Genomic DNA, 22,259 nt, shown 5'->3' on the forward strand with positions numbered 1-22,259 from the left:
ACATGGGCACTAATGCCCCTAAGCTGCCTTCCTGAGCTCACCAAGAAAAACACTTTAAAACGAAGACTCCTCCACACCAGAAGGACACCAGGCCTCGAGCTCGGGGTGCTGGGCTCCCCCAGCGCCTGTCCTGGAAGACCAGCTGCTGTCTTCCTCGCGTTGCTTGAATCAAGCTGCTTGGGAGAAAGGACAGGGCGGCGGTGGGAGTGGGGAGAGAAAGGAAGCCTGTGCCGTCTCCAGCGCCTGGGAAAGCCACACAGAAATCACACTGCTGTTCCCAGAGACCTTTGTGGGCCTGTCCCTCCCCCAAGGCCGCTTCAGGCTAACAGAGTGTACGTTGTGCAGAGACGGCTCCCGGTGCCAAGACGCCCAGCCCCTGTCGCCAGGGCCCTGGGTGGGGGTGGCTGGGGGCAGTGGTGGAGGAGGAAGGGGCCGCAGCATAAAGGGGCCCTTGTGCTGCTGAGAGGGGAGAAGCCGCTGCTCAGCAGATGGAGGGGGCAGTGCGGTGGCCTCCTTGTTCTGAGAGGGTGACTTGTGCGGTCAGATCGGAGGGCCCGGAAGTGAGTCCAGGGAATTGGGGAAGCAAAAGAGAGGCAGCTTGGGTTTTCAGGAGGGGCTGCCTGTTTTAAAGTCATCTGGAAGATTCCAGGCAGGACCTTACCACCCTGGTGCACAGCCAGGTCCTGGGGCCTTGAGGGGAACAGAGGAGGGGACCCGCGCTCTGCGGCCGGTGAGGGTAGAGCATGGAGCAGCTCACACGCCACAGGGCAAAGGCTGATGCTGGTCAGGCACAGGCCGGTGAGCAGGGGATTCCATGCTGAGCATGACAGTGGACTCTGCCTAGGAGGACCACAGAATGAAAAGACAGGACGCCGAGGCCCAGAACCAGGCCCAGCGCCCGAGAAACACAGGCCCAGAAGCAACTGGAGAACAGAGTGGCTCTCGACAGACCGTGGAAGCCACTTCTACAGCAGCTCTCCCGGGTGGGCAGCGGGCAGGGAGCTCCTGTCCTAGGACCTGGGATGGCCCTCTCTCTGTAGTGCCCGAGATAGGCCAGCCGGGGAGCCAGAATGACCCCTGTGTCACATATGCCCTGACTGCATGCCACGCACAACCCCAGGTGCTTTTCAGAGATGAGCTCAGCTAGTCATTGGAACCACCTATTGGAGTAGCTTCTGTTCTTCTCACTTCTCAGGAAGCCGAGGCTCAGAAGGAAAGTGATGCATCACGTGGTAGAGCCAGTCAGTGGCAGAGCCGGAATCTGAACCCAGGGAATCTGGCCCCATCCCCCCGACCCCTTGGGGTCGAGAGACCCGGACACACGTTTGCCTGTCTCCTTTCCTAGTCTTCGATCCCTTTGGTTCATAAAATGTGGCTCCTCCCTCCTGTGTACATGATTCGGTGAGAGAAGGAAGGTCCAGGACAGCTCGGGAACACACACCTGGCAATCACTCAACGGAGGCCACCTCTGGCCGTCACACTCGCCATGATTGTGGTGTGGGGGTTGACATAGGGGCCAACGTAGAAAGGGCCCCGTGGTGAGCACGCTTCTGCTTGAGAAATGTAGTTTTAAAGGTTAAAATGCTATGAACTGAGGCAGGCTCCCCTTTTTTTGGCTACAAGGTGATGTTTAAAACTCTACCCCGTTCCTCAAAAATGTAAACAGAATGACCACAGAACCCAGCAATTTTACTCCGGGTATGTCCCCCTGAGACATGATGATGGATGTCCATGCCCAGACTCCTACAGGAGTGTGCACAGCAACACGGCATCTCCAGCGCACTGGAGAGGGGCCTGAGTGGTGCCTCCTCCCTGATGTCCTCCCAGGCCCATCTATTGCTCCCCATGGGCCAGCGCAGGCCTAGGCAGGGCACTCGGTCCCCTCCATGCATATCATGATGCACGTTCTTTTGGACCTTGGGAAACATTGGACCAGTGTCCAATGTTTTTTTTTTGGGGGGGGGGGGAATTGAACTCAGGGGCCCTTGACCACTGTGCCACATCCCCAGCCATAGTTTGCACTTTATTTAGAGGCAGGGTCTCACTGAGCTGCTTAGTTCCTTGCTTTTGCTGAGGCTTCCTTTGAACTCGTGATGCCTCCTGAGCCGCTGGTATTTCAGGTGTGCGCCACCATGCCTGGCCTGAATCACAGGTAATAGGAAACCAGGTCTCTCACCCATGTGTCCATCTTTCCTCCCATTCCATGCGGAGGCCTATGGGCACAAAGGGCATAGCTTTCAGGCAAAAGGCCATTAAGTTCCGGATTCTCCTCCGCCCGGGCTACAGAGTCAGCAGGTTTCTGGACAATAATGCAATTGCATTCATCTGCAGAGACCTGGGGGTGTGGAGGATAAAGTCCCTGGGGGGTGGCTCTTGTCCCCATGAGGACAGCCCAAAGAAAAACCATGGAATTGTACCTAATGCTGACAAGGTATTGGACACATACAACTGGACACTGATGCACTTTTTTGTCTGTAAAATGTTGCTCTTGCTGGGAGCTCAAAAAAGCATCATCATAAAAAGCCACGGAAAGAGGCTGGGGAAGGAGAGTGGCAGAGGGGGTAGGAAATGCATGGGCTTGGGCATGGGCTCTGGAGACGGCCCCAACACGTGTGCTGGTCGCTGTTCACCCTCCAGCCTCACCTCGCCCCTTTTACTCAAGACAGTGTTGCAAACTTTTATATGCACAGAGTGGTCAGTTTCCCAGCTTGCTCAAAGACTTCAGGATTCACCCCCAAAGGTGGGAGAGGACCCTCCTCAGGTTCAAGAGGGGTGAGGGAAGACAGGGCAGAAAGCAGCAACCGGGAGCCATCCTTGGAGGGGAGGCTGGGGAGGAGGCCTCCTGCAGGTCCCCTCCAGCCTCTGAAATGTTAGCATGGCCACCTAGAGTCAGAGCAGCCCCAGGGCAGAGGAGAGCCCCAGAACTCAGGAAGCAGCTGTGGGCCTCCCCTCATCCTGGCCTCTGAGTTCCCAGCTCTGGGGGCTTGAGTCTCTTCACCTGGGCTAAAGCAGGGGCTTCCTGCCTGGTGCACAGGTGGAGATGCTGGGCATATCGGTTCTGCCAGAATCTTGTTTAATAAGCTTCAACTGCTTTGAAAAAAAGCATGAAGAGCAAGTCTGTCTTTGAAGACCATGTCCAGCCCATCAACCTAAAGCTTTCCAGTGGATTTCACAGTTGCAACAGCTAAAAGAGTGGCCTAAGTTGTCTTTCTTCACAAAGATAAATCCCATGCTTAGTAGAACTCAGGACTGGATAGATGGGCAGAGGGATGAGTGACCTGAGACTGTCCATGGGAAACCGTGGAGTCCTGGCTGGCTCTGCCCACGTGTCCTGCAGGCTTTTCTAGAACACTTTCTTCACTCCCAAGACCGATGTAATAAATAACACTATTTTAACAACAACAACAACAAAAAATGCTAGAAAAGTTAAATATGTTAAACACCACACACACACACACACCCCACCCCCCCGCCGCAAGTGACAAACAGAAAGACCTCTCTGTACAAGCCGAACACTCACTCCCAGCCACGCACTCAAGTGCCTTCTCTTGTTCCTATGGCTCCTCTCCAGCGAGCCCTGAGGTGGGACTGCCACATGGTGGTGCTGTCTGCCAGCCGCTGTCAAATTCCACCAGAGGACTGGAAAGGAAAGTGTGGGGACAGGGCTGCCAGGAGGTCCTCTAGAACCCCAGGGAGGCGGCGTGACAGGCTCAAGAGCAGGGCTGGTCCACAGGGAGCAGGACTGACAGCCGGTGTGCAGTTGCAGGCTAGGAGCTGGGAGAGGTGAGTGGAGGGCGGGCGGGCGGGCGCTGCTCTGCAGGACAGGCTGGGGCAGCTGCAGGAAGGCATTCCCCACCCAGCGCCTCCTGATGGGTGCCCACTGCTCAGGTGAGACCCATTCAAAGGGCAGGAGGAGGGTGAGGGCAGCAACCTGGAAGAAGGGAGGGTCTCCCTGGGAGGCTGGGTCCTGCGGCGTCTCAAGCCCTCCTGGGTGCCAGGTGGGAGGCAGCTATGCAGCTTGTGGTGAAGATACTTCAGAAAATGATAATCTGAAAGATGCATTTGAGCTGAGACTTCTCCTCCCCACAGCAAAGTGGCCTCATAACTTTTCTGATGCTTTGTTTGTTTTGATACTGGTACTTTTACCACTGAGCCACACCCCCAGCCCTTTTTCATTTTTCTTCTGAGGCAGGATCTCACTAGATTGCTGAGGCTGGTCTCAAACTTGTGATCCTCCTGCCTCAGCCTCCTGAGCAGCTGGGATTCCAGGCATGAACCACTGCACCTGGCCTTTTTAACCTCTTCACATAGAACTGGCGGTCATGTCTTCAAGAGTCTACTGGAAAGAAAGCAGGGGGCTACCTGGAGAGACAGTCACACATCTATGATTTATCTACTCATTTTAGATTCATCGACTGGCTAATGTTGATTAATGGCCAGGGAAATATGTCTCTTGCCATTTTTGTATCTAAATAAATGGTGGCCTAGTTAACTAATGGCTGCTATCTTAAGTGACTGGTAATATACCAACATAGGTACTCTGCTAGCCAGCGAAAACAATTAATCTGATTTATGATCTTTACTCTTTGATCTGGGAAGGAGACCTACACTTTAAAATTGGTTTTGATGTCTCCATTCGTAATTTAATGAGAGCTATTAACTCTAACTGCAGGCCGATCAGCCAGGCATCCTTTCCTGAGCGTGTGGGCGTGGGGAAGCCTTGGCCTGCTGCGACGCCTGGCAGGACGCGTCCGGCCACATCTTGGGGATGTGCTTCGTGAGTCTTCCACAAACAACACAAAGGCTGCAGCCTGCCACCTCTGCCGAGTACCTGCCAGTTAAGGTGTGCTCAGGACACAACTCCTGAGTCAAAGCTTCAAACAAGGAGTGTGTGTGAAGCAGGAAGTTCAGACATAAATCACCCTGCTGCATTGAACTACACCCACCATTAAGGGAGAGCTGAGGAGGACACACCGGAGGGGGTCCCCACTGCTCAGGCCAGAGAACACGTTCTTTGGAGACGATGATGATTGAGAAAGTAAAACCTGGCTAAGCACCAACAACACAGGGTCTGAAGAATTTGTGGTTGGAACCCAAAGAAATTGCTTTGGGACCAGATCAGAAAGAAAGAAAAAAACTCCTTCCCCTGGGCTCCAGGCTGCCCCGGGTGGGCTGAGTCTCTTTAGGGGACACCTCCACACAGGCGGACCTAGCAAGGACAGAGGAGGGCAGAGTGGAAGGGCGAGGACAGGGCCCTGAGGCTCCGTGAAGGGGAGGAAGGCTGGCTTTGGACAGCAGGTGGCAGCAGCCACACGCTGCCGGGCCTCGGGAGCCTCCAATCTCCAGGAATAGAGAAAAGCTCCTCAGGAGGAAAGTAAGAGTGGCTTTGTGGAACGTCACTCTTTGCTGTGCTCTCCTCTCACAATGGCCATGATGTCACGGGTGAGCAACGAGGAGAACTTCTATACTTCAAGATGCACCACTGACAGGGCCTGGGCAAGAGGCCCCAGGAAGGAGTTGGCCTCTGAGCCTTGGCTGCGAGTCTGGCCTAAGACCCTGGACAGTGTCCACTAAATTCAGAGTGTATGAACGTTCTATAAAGGGTCAGACAGCAAGTACAGCCAGGCTTGGGGCCTTCAGATTCCTGTGGCAATTAGTTAGCTCAGTGGCTGGAAAACACAAGGCGTGAGCAAACCGAGGTGCCTGTGTTTCAGTAAAACTCTATTTACAGAGAAAAAGAGCAGGACAAACTTGGCTCATGGACTGTAGTTTGCTGAGCCTGCACTAAATGAGCAGACCCCTCCTGTGTGGCTCAGAGGGCTGCGTTCTCAGGTACAGGTGCTCCCCGACTTACAGTTTGTCTGTGTAAGTCAAAAGCACCCTAAGTCAGAGGGGACGTTCTACGCCTGAGCCACGTCCTAGCTGTCACCACCATGCACCATGGGCACCGGCGGTTTCCCCTTGTGACTGGAGCTGCGGCTGCTGTCACTGCCTGGCATCCTGAGAGAGAGCTGGGCCACATCCGCTCAGGAAAAGGTCCAAACTCAAGGTGCAGTTTCTCCGAATGCTTCTGTGCCATTGCAAAGTCCAAAAGTCGTAAGCGGAGCCATCTGTCCTAAGTTGGGGGCCATCCCTCTACTCCAGGTATGTGTGGGGAAACTCTCCCCTCCCAGCCCATCCCATAAGGGACCCAGCACTGACCTACGTCTCTTTGTCACTCAAACTTGATCCTCCCTCCCCCACACAACAGAATCGGTGGACACTGCTGTCTGTGGGGTCCGCACTTAAAAGCTCCTCCTCTGGCCGGCCCCCGCCACCCGCGACACCCTTTTCTTCTTTGCAGCTGCTGAATCTCAGCTGTGGGAGTCAGTGAACATATGGTTCCTGGGCTGAATTCGTCACCCTGGCCCCCCCGCCCCATCATTCCATGTCAGCTCCCCAGGGTTGTCCTTGCCTGCATCAGAGTGGCCAGTCGTCAGCCTCTTGCTGAGCGCCATGCTTGTGCTTCAGTGTGAACGGGACTCGTGCCTTCCCTCCCACAGAGCACCAGGGAATTCTCTCTCAGCCACATCCATCCCCAGCCTTGAGGGTGCCTTGGGGCCTGCCTCAGCGCTTGCTCCCAGTGTCACCTGCCCTTATCAGCTCCGCTGTCCCAGCCCAGCCCGCACGCTCGGAGGGAGCACACACCACGTTCTGCAGAGCGCCCCTGGGAAGTGCCACTGCTCCCCCTTTCCTACCCGTGCCCTGGGTGGTCTGGTCTGCTTCACTCCTTTGGGGTTTTAACTGCCCCCCAGCAAGTTCTTCTGGCCACGTTGTGTGTTACTGGTCTACATTATGTCAACACTGAGGTCAGATGTGGTCAATGTGGTCTGGATGATATTGATCTGGGGTAGGATCCTTCCTCTGTGGATCGGCACCGCAAGTTCTGGGAAATACGCAGCAGGTGTGCGTTAGCAGAATGTGTTTCCTACCTCCTGGGTTGGGGTTCACAGAGCGGGTCACATCCACTGGGTACATCTTACTCACTTTTCTGTGTGTTACCTACGGGTATCAGAGAGTGGCCTCGTGCTTCCTCCTGCAGTTTGGACCCTTTCCCTCTGGACAGCTTGAGCTCACATGGCCAGGTGATGGACACGAGGCTCCGTCCTTCCACGCACAGCTTCCCTTCTCGTCGAGTACCGGCCTTCACCCCTCTGTGGCTGCCTGCCTTATGGCCACCCTGTCTGTACTAACACGTAGCATCTGCCCTCTTTGATTGCTTTATTTTCAAGCTTCCCATGTCACGTTTCAGTGGAATACACATAACTGAAATTTAAAAACCCAAACCCATGTCTTTTGAAAGATGAGTCCAAGCATCTGATGACTGAGTTACTCTACTTTGTTTTTGTGTTTCTCTTCCATTCATTCTTCCTTTCTCTCTCCATGCTATCCCTCCCCCTTTCTTGTTGGTATATTTATAAACAGCTTTTCCCTTTCCTCCTGATGTATCTTCTACATAGATCCTGTGGAAAAGGTTTGAGTGAGTAGTCAACTTGAATGTCTGCATTTGCTCTCAGTGACAGACTCAACACGGCCTAGACGAGGGGCAGGTGACGGACAGCAGAGGTCCTCTGCCTCTTTCTGGGAATACACTTGTACTGAGGACACCTGAGTCTACTTTGGCATTTCCGTGACGGTGTTACATGGTTGTGACCGAGGTCACCTGGCTCCCAAGTCATCTGGGACCACAAGAGAAAGCCGGCCATCTTCTGCCCCAGAACGGCAGTCACTTTCCTGTGGCACTCTGGAGACAGCAGTCCCTGGTCTCTTGCTAGAGCCAAGTCTGGGGTCTACTGATTATTTCTCTGCAGGGCATCCATCTCCCTCTGCAATTTCTCCTGGTTGGTGGTGCTCCAAAGGTGAGCACATCTACACGACGGTTTGAGTGTGTTCAGGGTGCGCCATTTCACTGTTTTTCCATTTCTGAAAAGTTTTCATCCTTTTTGCTATTACTGCTGCATTTCTTGATTTCTCCTCTGGTGATTCCTACTAGAAAAGATGAAATTTTTCATTCCATGTCTTTTAATTTATCATTCATAGTTCCATCTCTCTGCTTCTTTATGCCACATGCTGAGTGATTTCCTCAGATTCAATCATCCACTTCATTAAATCTACCTTCAGTTGCATCTCATCAGTTAACTATTCTAAGTTTTCATTTTAATGTCCATATTTTTCATTTTAAACTGTTCTATTTGGATTGTCTTTTAAATCTGTTTGTTCTCTTGGAAAGCTATCCTATTTTATTGTAATAATTTCCATCCCTTATTAAATATTAAAAAGCCTTCTCATTTTTGTAGCTTTATAGAGTTTTTTTTTTTTTTTTAAATAAACCTTTGCTTTAGATTGGTTTTAGTTATGTAGAAAAGCTCAAAGTTAATATAAACTGTTTCTATACATCCTGGGCCTAGTTCCCTTTTTAAAAAAGAAATATATATTTTATTGGTGGTTCCCCATTGTTAACCTCTTACATACAGTGATGTGTTTATTCCAATCGAGAAACTTATACTGGTACATTACTATACTCCACAGTGAATTCAGATTTCACCAGTTTTCCCCTAACATCCTTTTCTGTCCCCGGATCCCATCTAGGACAGCCCCTTGCATTTAGTGTCCTAAGCCTCCTCTGCACTGTCAGTTTCTCTGACTCTTCCGAGTTTTGAGGCGGCGGGTCAGGTATTTTGTCCCTCCACTTGGGTTTGTCTGATGTTTTTCTCATATAGTTTGATTATATAGTCGGTTTTCTGGATGCGATCTTTCCTCAGTGGTAATCTGTTGCCTATGTGATTTGTCCCTGTTTCATCTTTATTTTCGTGTGATCTTATCTTTACTTGGGAATTGCTCTCTTTACCCCCAGGTGTCTGGTGAGCTTGTATAGCAGGAGGGTCCCTTGGAAGGGTTTTAGGTTTGTTCTTACAAAACCCTGAAGATTGTTTAATTCTCCTAGACCCAGTTTTTATGTTGAATCCTGTGTTTGTGTTTTCTGGGACATGATCAGGTATATACATTTGAACCTAATAACCCTGTCTGATGCAGTCACGGGTCTGGGTAGCTTGCAGATGATCTACTGTACCTGGTACCCTGTCTCTCCATCCAAGATCCTGGAGAGAGCCGAGTTCTATGTGCAAGTTCCTGGCCAGGGGGTGCAGCTCTGTTGGCAGACAGTGCCTGCGAGCCATGGTCTTTGTGCCAGGGTGCTTCCGTGCCCTGACCTCCACGGGCAAGGCTCGCCTCCATCCACCCAGACCCATGGGGAGCACTCTGCCTTCGGTTCCTCCCTTTATGGCCGGCAGGTGGCATTTCTTTCTCCTCCTTGGTCCTGGGTATGTACAAGCCAGGTTTGCTCCTCGGTTTACTTGTAAAGGGACATCAATGTCAGTTGAATTCACCATGTTACTAGAAGGACTAGGGACAAATTTTAAGCTTCTTAGAAGAGCTATGGCCTCCAAATCACGTTTTCTGTAGTGACTGAGCACAACGTGGGGCACGCGGCAGCGCTCACTCAACAGTAAATGAAGGAATGAACGAGCGGGGACCAAGCACCTGCAGCCTTAGGGAGCCCTCAACAAAGCCCTGACTGGGTCCAGGAGACTGGGAGCAGACAGCGAGCGGGGGTAGCGTCCCCCTACCAGTGCCCTAAGTCCTGGCGGCCCTGCCTCGTGCTGCCTGCTCCCCCTGTCGATCATGACTCCTTGCTGGCTCCCCTAATGGAGCTGTCCGTGACTTTGATCACCTGACAGTGTGACTACCTTCCCCAACTCCAGGAGGAGTCAACTGAGAACCTGGGAGGGCCTTGAAACCACTCACGCAGCCAAAGGTGCACGGTGGAGCTGCAGATGGTGTTCTAGGGCAAGACGCTGCCTCCACGTGGGGACACCACTGGGGCCCCCCTCAGCTCTGCAGGGCCTGCCTCACTGGACCCCACACACGGACCCTGTGGGAAAATGGGGAGGGAGCCGTGTCAGGTTCTCAGTAGGAACAGGCAGAGCATGGGCCCCACCACCTGCTGGGCTGGGCACCCCGGGGCTATGGGACAGCAGGGCCTCCATCCAGCCCACAATTCTTCCAGGGCCTCTCCTCTTGGCTGCCCAAGCAGGAAGTTCTTGCTAGCCGCTGCCCTCCGTCCCTCACCTCCCACGAAGCCAGTGTTAGCATGAGCTGAAGGCCAACAGGAGTGCTAACGAGGCTTGCCTGGGGACTGCCCTGCCTCTGTCACCTACAAGTAAGGCCACGGGCATTCAGAAGGGAAGGAGCTGAGTCCACACTACAGGTGGGGTCCTCAGTGGGGGGGTGGCTGAAGAGCAGGGTCTGCGAGGGAGAGGGCTCTTCCCCTTCCCTGTCTGCAGCCTTCACTGCAGGGAACCCCTCCCCACTCTGGAGGGTACAGTGACAGCATTGGCAGAATGGCACCAGCAGGTCTGTCCCCCCGGGCTGACATGCGGGTGGATGGGGGCTTCTTGGGCCTGATGCTCCTGAGCAGAGGGTCTTTGTGGCTGGAAACGTCCAGGCCTGCTGCCCCAGCCCAGGTGGAGGACCGGCTGGGGCTTATGTAACTCCGAGAGTGTGTCTGGGGGAAGGGAGGAAGTGGGACGGAAGTGTTTTCGCTCCAGTTCCTTTCAGAAATATTCATAAAGATTAGCAGAAAGTGCAGGTGACAGACAGAGGGATATTGGAGTTGACGTCGAGATGTCATGGGGGACATGGTGCCACAGAAAGAGCCCGGCCTGTGAGTGCAATGCCTGAGGCACGGCTGTCACTTGCGGGCACAGGCCTTGTGTGGCGTGTGCCATTTCCTGTGCTCCGGGAGGACCCGGCCTTTGAGAGCTTATAAGGTCAGCCCCTGGGGGCTCCTCACCCCGCTGCCTGACTCCGAAACTTGTCTTGGTCTAATGAAGTCAAGATCAAAAAGGCTGTGCCACGGGCCAAGCGCCCAGCGCCCCCTCCCGAGCCCCGAGCTCACAGAGCAGTCCGCGGGTGCTCTGAGTCATAATCAGCCTTGTTTTCGGTGACATTTCTAACGTTCTAAAGGCCCTTCCTTCCCCACCTACCACCTCATTTGATTTGGATAATCGGTATCACTTTCAGGGTGAAGCAGACCAGGAGTGAGGAGCAGTCGCCCCAGGGAGGAGGGAGTTGAGACCAGGCCCCCCTGGACCAGGGACATGGAGCCATTCCTTCGGGTGGGGGGCACAATGTTGGGGGCTGTGCCAGTCTGAAGGCGTGGACGGAGCCTCTGAGGTGAATGATGTTTTTAAGCGACGGTCAGTTCCCAGGTCTGGAGAACGTGCATGTGCACCTGAAGTTCACCTGTCACTGTGCCCAGAGGTCTTCACCCGACCAACCCCAATCATTGTCCCCACTCATCGTCACTGTCTCTTCGTGCCCTGAGGGCCACGGAACCTGCAGCTCCTTGGTGGAGCTCCCCTGCCTGGCGTCTGAGGGACCCCCGTGGTCCCACGGTCGTGACCTCGTGAAGTCCCTGCTTAATTCAGGGGCCGGGGAGGAGGAGAAGCGGTTACAGGGCTGGTGGCCGTCTATGGAGGTGGGTAAACAAGATGTCGAGGTGACAGGAGCTTGGGCTTGGTCAGCGGGGTGCCTGGTGGTGACAGGGAACCCTGGAGGGGGAGGTGCCACCCAGCAGCAGGCGGAGACGGTCAACCAGCCCTGGAAATGCTGGGGAGGGAGCAGACCCACAGGAGTAAGGAGAGGAGTCTCCGCCGGAGGTGGACGTGGGTGTCACCCACAGACAGAAAACAAGGCCCGGGAATGCGAAGGCCGTCCAGGGAGCGCAGGAAACCAAGAGGAAGGAGGCTCCAGAGACAAATCCTGGGGTCCCCGGCATGTGAGAGGGGTCATAGGGTGAGACACACCGGTGCACCTTCCTGAGGCAGGTCTAAGGGGCCCAGGGGAGCTCAGTGAGGAGGGAGGAAGGGAGGGTTCAGGAAATGGGGCCATTGTGACCCTCGACCGCTGTCCCTGCCACCCCGGGTCTCTGCACATGCAACATGCCTACAGAACAGCCTGCGGCCAGAACCACTTTCTATCTGCAAAATGCTCACCCACTAGAGAGCCAGTGGCACAGACCTGCTTCTCTGAGGACCTCTGACAGGTGTGACCTCGGCCAGCCTGTCTCAGCCCCACGTGCTGGGGGGGCAGGGGGGGCATCTCCATCGCGGCCAGGCAGCTCACCTGGGTGATACGCACCTCGGCAGCACCTCATGTGCAGGACCTGCCCTGGGCTTCTGGTGCTGACTTACCTGGCGCTCTCAAAGGTGGCAGATGCCGTCTTTTCTACAGCCCCAAATCCAACTCCAACAGCAAGGCCCTCTGAAAGGAACACACAAAAGAAAACACGGCAGGTTAAGAATGATTTTCTGATCAGCAATGTCACCGTCACCACTGCTGGGTCAGACTGGGGCCTAAACCAGGGTCTCACCAACAGTGTGGGGTGGAGGTTGGGGCAAACCTGGCCTGGTTTTGCATGGCCTGCAAACTAAAGATGATTTAACATTTTTAAATTGTTTTTAAAAAATCAAATAATATTTCATGACATGTGATAATTCCATGCCATTATGATTTTAGTATCTACAAATTAAGTTTCAAGGCCACACAGCCGGGCTCATTAGTTGATGAATTATTAACTTCAGAATTCATACTACTAAGCAGAGCTGAGTAGCTGCGACACAGACCGAATGTCCTGAAAACCTAAACAGTTTACGATCTGGCCCTTCAACAGTGTGTGATGACAACCTGAACATGTGGGGCTTTTGCTTATGAGCTCATGTGACAAAAAGCCTAAGAGTCTCATGAGAGCCCAAGGACATCACTGGAGACAAATTAGGTCCTCATAGTCGCAAAATGACTGCGCCCCTCCAGGCACTTCACCTAAATCCCAGGCAGGAAGAAAGTTAAAAAGGCATAAGATTTTCTTTATTGAGCTTTTGTCTCCTGACTGGGGAAGGGAAGCCTTTTCTGGCAGACCTCCACTTGAACCTCCTGGGCCAGAACAGAGGCACGTGCCACTGTGAATGAGACTGGCCCCAGGCCCAGAACACTAAGCCTCCATGACAGGTTCATGTGGGTCCTGATCTCTCGATCGGGTTGGGACCACCCTTCCTCTCTGTGCGCCACCAGAATGAACGGGGGCCTCGTCAGGAGGAGGGGGAGGGTGGCAGAAACACCGTCACCAGAATGTGCTTTGGGATGACTGTCCTTCAAAGAGCATCCGGGCTCTTGAAGGCACCACCACCTCTTGAAGGTGGGGACAGCTGGGGTCGACTCCAGGCCGCGTGGCTCTCGTCCAGCCTGAAGCCGGAAGGCAGAGGAGGCGGTTCTCGAGCCGTGTCCAGTGGGGCTCATGGACTGACGGAGCTCGCCCACCCTGCCTCTGGCCCGTGGAGGGACCTGGGGTGGAGAAGGGCCCCAGCCCAGCTGGGACCGTGGGAGGTGCAGCCTGAGGCACCCACTCTGACATCCCTGGGGCAGTGCACGGCTGCCCTCCACCCACCAGGGCCTGCCAGGTCCAGGCCAAGGGCTTCTCTTAAGGGCCAGAGGGGAACTTCTTTTTTTTTTCCTTCTTTTGGTCTTGGAGATTGAGCCCAGGGGTCTTAACCCCAAGCCACACCCCCAGCCCTATTTATTTTGAGACCGGGTCTGGCTAAGTTTCCCAGGGCCTGGCTAAGCTGCTGAGGCTGGCTTTGAACTTGCGATCCTCCTGCCTCAGCCTCCTGAGCCACTGGGACTACAGGTGTGTGGCACCACTGTACCCAGAAGAGGGGACTTTCTGATGAGGAGGGAGGAGGGCAAAGCCTCCCGAGTGAGAGGGGCTTTTGGAGATTCAGTGTCTCTCTGACTTGTTTCTGTCCTTGTGTCCTCTTCAGCTGGAGTGGCCTAGGACACCTGGAGGCACAGGGGACAGGAAGGCTGCTTCCGATGTCCCAGGTTAAGGAGAGAAAGCCCCTGGGGCCCAGACTGGGGCCAAAGGCCCTGCGAAGGTGGGAAGGGCTCCCCTCGGCCTCGTTTTGACCTTTGTGCCCCATCTCCCCCGGGCCTTATGGGGTGAACAAAGGCTGCCTGGCAGCTGGTTGAGAGTCTGGAACTCACTCCCCACCCAGTGGCTTCCCAGGTTTCTTACAACCGCCAACCCTGGGACGCAGAGTTCTAGGACCGTAGAAGTGGTGGGCACCCCTGGGACCGGCTGGTGTGACATTCACAGTCACATGATGGGTAGGGGCGTCTTTCTGAAGCCACAAGGCATCGGGGTTCCTGGACCCGTCTCAGCATAAGTGGAGCACATGACAGCACCCCAGAGAAGGCCCGACACTCCCTCAGCCACCCCCGAGGCAGGAGGAAGCCAGCCAGGTCAACATCGCCAGAGCGACAGGCTCGTCCCAGCTGAGGGTTTAAATCAAATTTCAGTTTATCTTTAAGGGACCTGATGTCAACCCGTAATCACATCTGCTACCTGCTGAGCCCTCATTTGCCAACGTTTTCCTCTAGGGTGACGCTGGGTTCCAATCAGGTCTTGTTTTGAGATCACAGACTGTCGAGGGTTCTTGCCCTTGGGAATGCGGGGTGGGGTGGGGCTTGGTGGCCTTTTGGGGGCCAGGCACCAGGTGGCACGCCTTACACATGAACTGCAGGCAGGAACTGTCACCTCCTGGCTCTGGAGCAGAGAGAAAGGTGCTGGGGAGCTGGCCCAAGAGCCAGGAGGGTTCTGATTCTGGGGTCCCATCTCTTCCAGAAATTCTCAGAATGGACACTACATAGAAGCCACAACCCGAGTGAGGTTTGATACACTTCAGTACTTCAAGATCTGCCCCATGTTGGTGAAGCTGAATTTCAGGACAGGCTGGGGTGGCTGTCTGAGGACTCGGCCGACTTCCCACTGATAGGGAACAGAAAGACACGAGTGGTGGGAACATGAGATTAAGGGAACGATTCCATAAACTGGGCCCACAAGCTTTCTTTTTATAAAAAACCAACATACCTGCCGCCCTGCCTGGCTTATGTGAACAGGATACGTTACGCTCCTCAGCAAACTACCTGACCTCTGCAAGAGAAATGCAGACCTAAAATGCTGCTCAGAACACCACTGATGCCCTGAAGCAGGGTGGAGGGGAATCCCTGTGACTTTACGCAGACCACACAGATCCCAGAACTAGGGAAATAAGGACAATTCCCCCTAAAACAAAAAATCTGTAAGGACAGGTTCCAATTAGAACCAGTCAGCATGGGCCAAAGGGACCGAGAGCTCTCATGCGCAGTGGGGACTTGAAAGTCTGAGGTCATTCTGCTGTCAGTCAAAAGTCAAGGTGGGCCTGGGCAGGACCCTCTTTCCCTTTTCCTACCATTCAGTAAACTCATGCCTGCTACTCTGAGCGGCACGTCTGAGATCTTTCTGGCATGATCACAGGAACCTGGGGGAGAAAGGACAGCCATGGCTGGAGCCCTGACACACCACCAGGGGGCAGGAGGCAGCCCCCTAGGTGCAGAGATGGCCACGCCCGCGGTCAGCAGGACGCAGAGTTAGAGGAGCCTAGGCTTCGGCCTCCTGACCTGCCTCCTCCGTTCAAGGGGCCCACTGTTTACAAACCTGCTGCTCTCTGCCTTGTTTTGCACCAACATGGCCAATGCCACGACCCACTCCCGAGGTAACAGAGGGTCTCTAGGTTGAAGATCTTCCCCAGGGAAGGTGTCAAAAGCCAGGGAGGGACTCAGGGCATTTCCTGACACCAAATGGACACACAAATGGTCCCAACAGCTCCAGAGAGGGTCTGCTCAAAGTGACACAGCTGAGGAGGGATGCAGCCAGACCTGTCCCCATTCTGTTCCCCTCCCCCAGAGGTCCTTTGGATGCTCAGCAGAGATACAGAACACATCGACCCTCTGGCTGCACTGTAACCTGCGCCAGGCCAACAGCAGGGGACAGGCCACACATCCACATTCTGTGATAGTGTGCACAGGGGCGCCTCCTCCTGCCTGTCCTCCGCTGGCCCAGGGAAGGGAGCCTCCACCTGCTGCCTCTAAAGCCCAGGCTGACCTGGGAGGCGGCCACCCCAGGCTCCCCCTGGATGGAGCCAGGGCAGGAGGAGGAAGAGGTAAAGGGGGAAGAGGACACACGGGTCACTGAGCCCGGAGCTGGGAGTGGTACCTGGGAGCCAAACGAATGAGGAGCTGAGACAAAGCACGCACATGGGGTGGACATAAATTGTAGGCTGGAGGTGGACGCTGAAGAGCAACAGATGGGCAAGGAACCCGCTGGGTGGAGGACGGCAGAGACTCCCCCAGGTGTTCCACCCAGAGTGCAAATGAGGAAGGTAATTAAGCCGAGAAGCCTCTGTGACTGGGACGTGGTTAGCAAGCTGATGCCCCTCCTCACAGCCACTGCCATTAGCTCTAGCACAGAGAGAGGTGGCACCTGGATTGGCAGGTCCTTGTTGGCAGCAGGAGGGCGTCTCCAGGACCTACTGCCGGTGAGCACGGACGCAGCCCGGCCAGCCCTCTCGTGGCCCTGAAGGGGGACATGCCTGTCTCCCGCCGCTGCACACCCAGCACCTCCAGCTCTCTAGCACCTCCATTATGGCAAAGAATGATGTCGAGACAGACCCAGGCTCAGATCCTGGTACCCAGGACGACGCTGCTGCGCTTCCAGGGTGTCTGTGCTCAGTGAGAGGTGCCAGCCATGCCCAGGGCAGAGTTTTTCCCTGCTGGCATTCTGTTGTGGGGGACGATCCTGGGTGTTGAAGGATGCCGGGCAGCATCCCTGCATTAACTCACTAGACGCCAGTAGTACCCTCTGCTCCATTTGTGACAAATATGTCTCCAGAAACTGCCCACTGTCCTCTGGGGGTGGGGAGGGGAGACCCACAATCACTAGGACTCAGAGCCACTAGTTAGGAACAGGGTTGGCCTTCCACCCACAATAGTTGTTCTCTTTTCCACAAATTTAAGCGACTCTAGAAGATTCTCAGTTTAAGTAGGTGGTAGGAAAATACAGGTTTGCAAACAAGCATTTTCTCCTTCAATGGAGGGCTAACAAGCTCTTTGGTTAAAGACAAGGGGAGGAGCTTGCAGGTCTTTCTTGCCAGTCTCCGAAACACCAATATCCGTGCCATCTGGGCTTGGATGGATGTCTTAGTTCCTTTGGGCTGCTATAACAAAACATCACAACTGGGTAGCTTAGGACAGAAATGTGTTTCTCACAGTCCGAGAGTTTGGGAAGCGCAAGATAGAGATGGTGTCCTGGTTATAGAAGGTGCCTCCTTGCTGGGTCCCCACGTGGTAGGAATGGGGAGGGAGCCTCTCTGCAGCCTCTGATCTCATCCACAGATGCTCCATTCTCACCCCTAACCACCTCCCCACCGCCTCCTGACACCATCTCATTGGGGGTGAAGACCTCAGCATATGACCCCCTTTTGGGACACAAACATGCAGAGCACGGCACCTGGTGATCATGGGTGTTGATCATGGGGACAGGAGGGCAGGCTGTGCAGGACAGTTGGAGGAGCACAGCCATCTGGTTCAGCTGTGCCCACTGCTGGGGTGGACCAGCTCCCGCGACAGCCTTCTCTCCAGCCTGGCGATGCTCCTGGGAAGGGGCCCAGCGTGAGTGGGGCTTTAAAACAGCACACACCTGTCCCGGGTGGTCAGACCAGGGCTGAAGTCGTGGGCTGCCATCTCTCTTGATCTGGGCTCTAAAAGGCCTCACTGCAGCTCACCAGTGCACTCCCCTCGGGTGGCTTTCCCATCGGGGACTCCTGCTAGACTCGCGGTAGATTAAAAGCTGAGGGTCTCCCTCGTGTGCTGCTGTGAGGTCACGGTCCTCTGTCCTATGCCCGCACCAGTGTTGGCATACATGTTCACGGATGCCCCTAAATCCTGTTTTGTGCTGTCCATGCACCAGCTGGACCTCTGGTTGAAGACCTCATGATGTCAGTTCTGGAACTCGGGGCCAACAGCAGCCTAGGAAATGTCAACAGAAAGGCCACACAGGAAACAAGGGGCGGTGCCGACTTTTCCTGCTTGATTTAAAAATATGAAGACAGCAGCGAAGATCCCGCAGAGGCTTAATACATGCCCAAGGCAGCTGACCACCACCCACCACCACCACCACCACCAGACCCCAGGGGTGAGACACGACGTGAACTGGAGGGGCTCAGTCACTGCCATCTCCACTGGGGACAGAGTAAGAGACAATGATTGAATTTGCAGCCAGAGGGTTGTAGGCCAAGGAAAGGCAATTATCCTGAGGGAGGATGGCTTTGAAACACCTGATTTAATCACTGGAGGAAGGACAAGCGCATCCTTCCCCGTGTAGGCAAGGGTCTCGGGGGAGGTGGGCTACTCTGCCTGGGGAGGACAGTGACAGGAAGAGAAGGGTGGAGGGGGTGGCCTCACCAGGTCCCTACAGCCAGATGATGCTTCGGCACTAAACACGGGCTCAGTGCTAGGAGTGAATCCCGACAAAGCCTCGTTAGAAGACAGAAAAATAACCAGGCTGGGCATCCGTTGCAGGAGGGGGATCACAGGGGCCTGGGGACGGGAGTGTCCATCCCCAGCGGCATCAGGAGCTCCTCACAGGGCGGGGGTCTTGCCTTTGACTGCTCCTCTGTTCCTGCCTGCCTGGGAACTGGCACGAGGCTTGGGGTGGGGCGTGGGAAGGATGCTGGTAAGAGGGCAGGGTCGCCTGGTACCACGGTAGGGGCCTCCTGGCTCCTGTGAGTTTATTGGGAGGACCCACAGGCCTGGCTGAGGCTCATCATGGTGTGGCCAGCTGAGCCTGCTGCAGAGCCTGTCTGCCTAGCGATGAGCCGATAACCCTCCCGGCCAGTCTCTGGCCCCAGATGTCTAAGCAGGAAGCGAACCAGGAAGAACAGGACTCTGATCAGATTACACGTTTATTAAGCAGAATGTTGGTAGAACCAGCTGTGGAGCCTGGGGAAGGCTGGACAAAGGGCAGATATGATGCTCCAAGGGCTAATTTTCTTGATTCCGTTTCCTAGTGTGCATAACTAGCCCTGCTATTCCTGCCGGACAAAGGTAAGTGTTGGGAGAGATGAAGAGTTGATTTCCAGAAAAGCTGAATTTAACTCAGATTCTTATCCATAAAGTTATTATTTTTTTTTTGGTACCAGGGATTGAACTCAGGTACTTAACCACTGAGCCACATCCCCAGCCCTTTTTGTTTTTTGAGACAGGGTCTCACTAAGTTGCTGAGGCTGGCTTTGAACCCATGATCCTCCTGCCTCAGCCTCCCGAGCTGCTGGGATTACAGGTGTGCTCCACCACGCCTGGCATGAAGTCACACCTTAAAGTTCATTAAGAGATGCCGCTAGCTGGAGGTACTCTAACATGAACCTCCCTATAATTAAAACAACCACTTCCCCATTACTATTTGCAAGTATGTCTTTCCAGCACATTCTATTGTCTCATGGTGGGCCCCACTTACACTGTGATGGACCCTGAAAATGTCACCCTCCTCTTCCTGCTGCCTACTAGGACCGAGTCCAGCTCCGGTAGAACACGGGGAAGGAGGCGTCTCACGTGTATGGAGGAGAATAGAGACAGCCACATCTTAAAACGGGGAGGGAGTCCATGACACACCCACGTAAGGGAGTCAGTCCCAAATTGCTCTTGTTGGTAGGAACCAGACACACATGGGACCAGATCCCTGTGTTCCCACGAGCACAAGGGCGAGCGAGAATCCCTCTGCTCCACCACCCAGCCCTGCCCATGCCAGACTCTCACCTTTGCCCAAGGCCCTTCAAGGTCTAGTGCCCACACCCGGGCCTGCCCTGGATCTCTGGGACTAAGGCTGCTGGCCCCGGTGTGGGCAGGCAGGGCACCATGATTCGGCTCCCCGAGCCTCTGTCTGCCCCGTGGAGCCCAGGGCCCTCCTTAGTGGTAGGGTCTAGGGACTGATCGGGAGCCAGGAGCAGGTCGAGTGAGTTCTGCCTGGGGAACTGCAGGGGGGGAACCAGGGTGGAAGTCTCCGAAAACTCACGATCCCCTCTGTCCTGCCAGCAGGGGTTATGGTGAAATCCGTGTGCTGAGCGTCCTACCCAGGATGCGCTCCCAGGAACTCTCAGTGGTGGCTTTCAACCAACCATGCCACAAAGGCTCCTGAATCAGAGCCACACCCATCACGGGGCCACCAAGTCTCTCTCCTCCCTTCCAAAGGCCATGGCCCTGGGGAGCCAAGGGCTGCTGGGGTCTGTGGGCAGCGCTGTGTTCTGGGGCACCTGGTAAGTTAGCAACAACGCGCTTTGGGGGTTACCGAGCGCTGGCAGCCTGACCCACTCTGCAGATGCGAGGAGGGGGTAGTGAGGTCAGAATGGATTGCTGCTCCCAGACAAGCATGCCCCATGGTAAGTGGGTCTCAGGCAGCCCCGGCAGGTGGGCTCTCTGGTCTCTCTGAGGAGCTGGGGCTGCAGATGGAGGTTTTGCTAAGCACTATGCCCAGCCCAGTGGATGGGGAAGTTATCCCAGTTCCCCCCCCCTCCGCCTGCACACCAAGGGCAGGAGGTCCCCGGCACGCGGACCCAGACTCTGGGAGCTCTTCTCCAAGGGAGGGCTGGGGGTGCCTGGGCCACCACAAGCCAGGGAGCAGATGAGTCTGCCCTCCACCTGCGCCCCCTGGGGGCCAAGAGCCACTTATGGAAACATCCTGCCCAGAGGCTCCTACAGCCCTAGGGACGGGGATGGGGACAGTGGCTGATCCTCTCTTCCTCCCCTGATTTCAGGTGCTGCAGGCCGGGTCCCCGGCTGGGCAGGCAGCCTCGCCAGGTGACTTGGTCACACGTGCAGGTGTGCACGGTGGTGGCCCTGGCCTCCCCTTACCCCGTTTCTGTAATTCTCTTGGTCGTGAGCACCTAAAGAAAATGGGAAGAAAGGATTTTTTCTTAACCTCTTTAGAGGACTGTGAATCAGATTAGACGCTGGCAGTTCTTTCAGAGTGATGAATAACCCAGGGTGCAGGTTCATTTATCACTCTGTGTATTTGACTCCCACCAAAGCAGACCTGATGAATACCAGTATAAGTTGTTAAAACAACATTTTTTTTTTTATATGATTGAACCAGGGCATTATACATACAAGGCAAGCACTCTGCCACTGGGCTACACCCCACACCCTGTCGCCCTTTAAAAATTTTACATAGAGACAGAGCCTCACTAAGTTGTCCAGGCTGGCCTCCACTTGCGATCCTCCTGCTTTAGCCCCCCCATCCCTGGTGTGCACCATCACGCCCGGCTAATGAGCATAGCAACATGCTGTTTTTTAATTCATTAGTATTCAGAGGGTGTTGATGACACTACTCTCTCCTCTCTAGGGCTTTAATCTGTTAAGTCCTTCTAAACACTGAGCGATACAGTCCACCTTCTTCCTACCCCTGCTTTTTCCCCTCCTGTCACTCATCAAGTTACAGCACTGGATACTGTTCTGTGGAAACACTTCATCTCTGCTTTATCCAGACCAACTCAAGAAGAAATTCCAAATTAGACGTGAATTTATAACCTAGGGTGATAACCTATTCTTGTTTACGTAGCCAGTTTGTAGATGAAGAAAAACAAAGACAGCCCGAGACTCTTCCCCCAGTCCCCAGGATCAAGGCTCGGGGATTCTTTCTCGACACCTTTGGCACTCTCCACATCCTGGGTCCTAATCCTCCTTCCCTTACTTCTTATTACTTTTAAACACCACAGAAGACTGACCCTGTGACCCCCTCCTAAGCGGGCAGTCAGTGGCCTTCAGTAAACCACACCCCCGTGTGGCCACCACCCCACTCCAAGAAGACCCTTTAACCGTCCCGTCAAACCCCAGCTCTCCCCAGCCCTGGCCACCCTGGCTCTGCCCTCTGCATCTGTGACTCTGGCTACTTGGGAGCCTCGGGTAGGAGGAGCCACCTGTCCTGTCGTGTGATGTCACCCTTCCGGCACACGCCACTGCCCCTTGCTGTGTTCCTCCTCCATTCTGTGAGCTCCTTAAGCCCCTGCGGAATGCGTGGGCAACAGACCTCTGAATTCTTTCATATGTAAAAGTCAGTCTGTTATATATGCAGTTAAACTATGTGACTTCATGGTTTAACTGGATATAAAAGTCTAGGCCCCAAATCACCTCTCCTTAACACCTCCAGGGCTTTGTCCCCCTGTACCCTGGTGTCTAGCTGTTGCTGAGAAATCTGATGGTCACCTGATGCTCGTTTCCTTGCAGTTGAACTGACT

General features: G+C 54.6%; 1 protein-coding gene across 6 annotated transcripts in view; it reads right to left on the minus strand.

The window, feature by feature from the left end:
- Slc39a11 (solute carrier family 39 member 11) overlaps positions 1-22,259 on the minus strand; it is a 384,139-nt gene that overhangs the window by 44,181 nt on the left and 317,699 nt on the right. For all 6 annotated transcript variants that reach the window (XM_048795690.1, XM_048795712.1, XM_015503535.2 and 3 more), the window contains one exon: positions 12,294-12,363. In XM_048795690.1, the coding sequence (XP_048651647.1) occupies positions 12,294-12,363 (70 nt within the window). The remainder of the gene's footprint in view (positions 1-12,293; positions 12,364-22,259) is intronic.

The sequence above is a fragment of the Marmota marmota genome, unplaced genomic scaffold, assembly GCF_001458135.2.
Source record: "Marmota marmota marmota unplaced genomic scaffold, marMar, whole genome shotgun sequence".
NCBI classification, from domain to species: domain Eukaryota; kingdom Metazoa; phylum Chordata; class Mammalia; order Rodentia; family Sciuridae; genus Marmota; species Marmota marmota.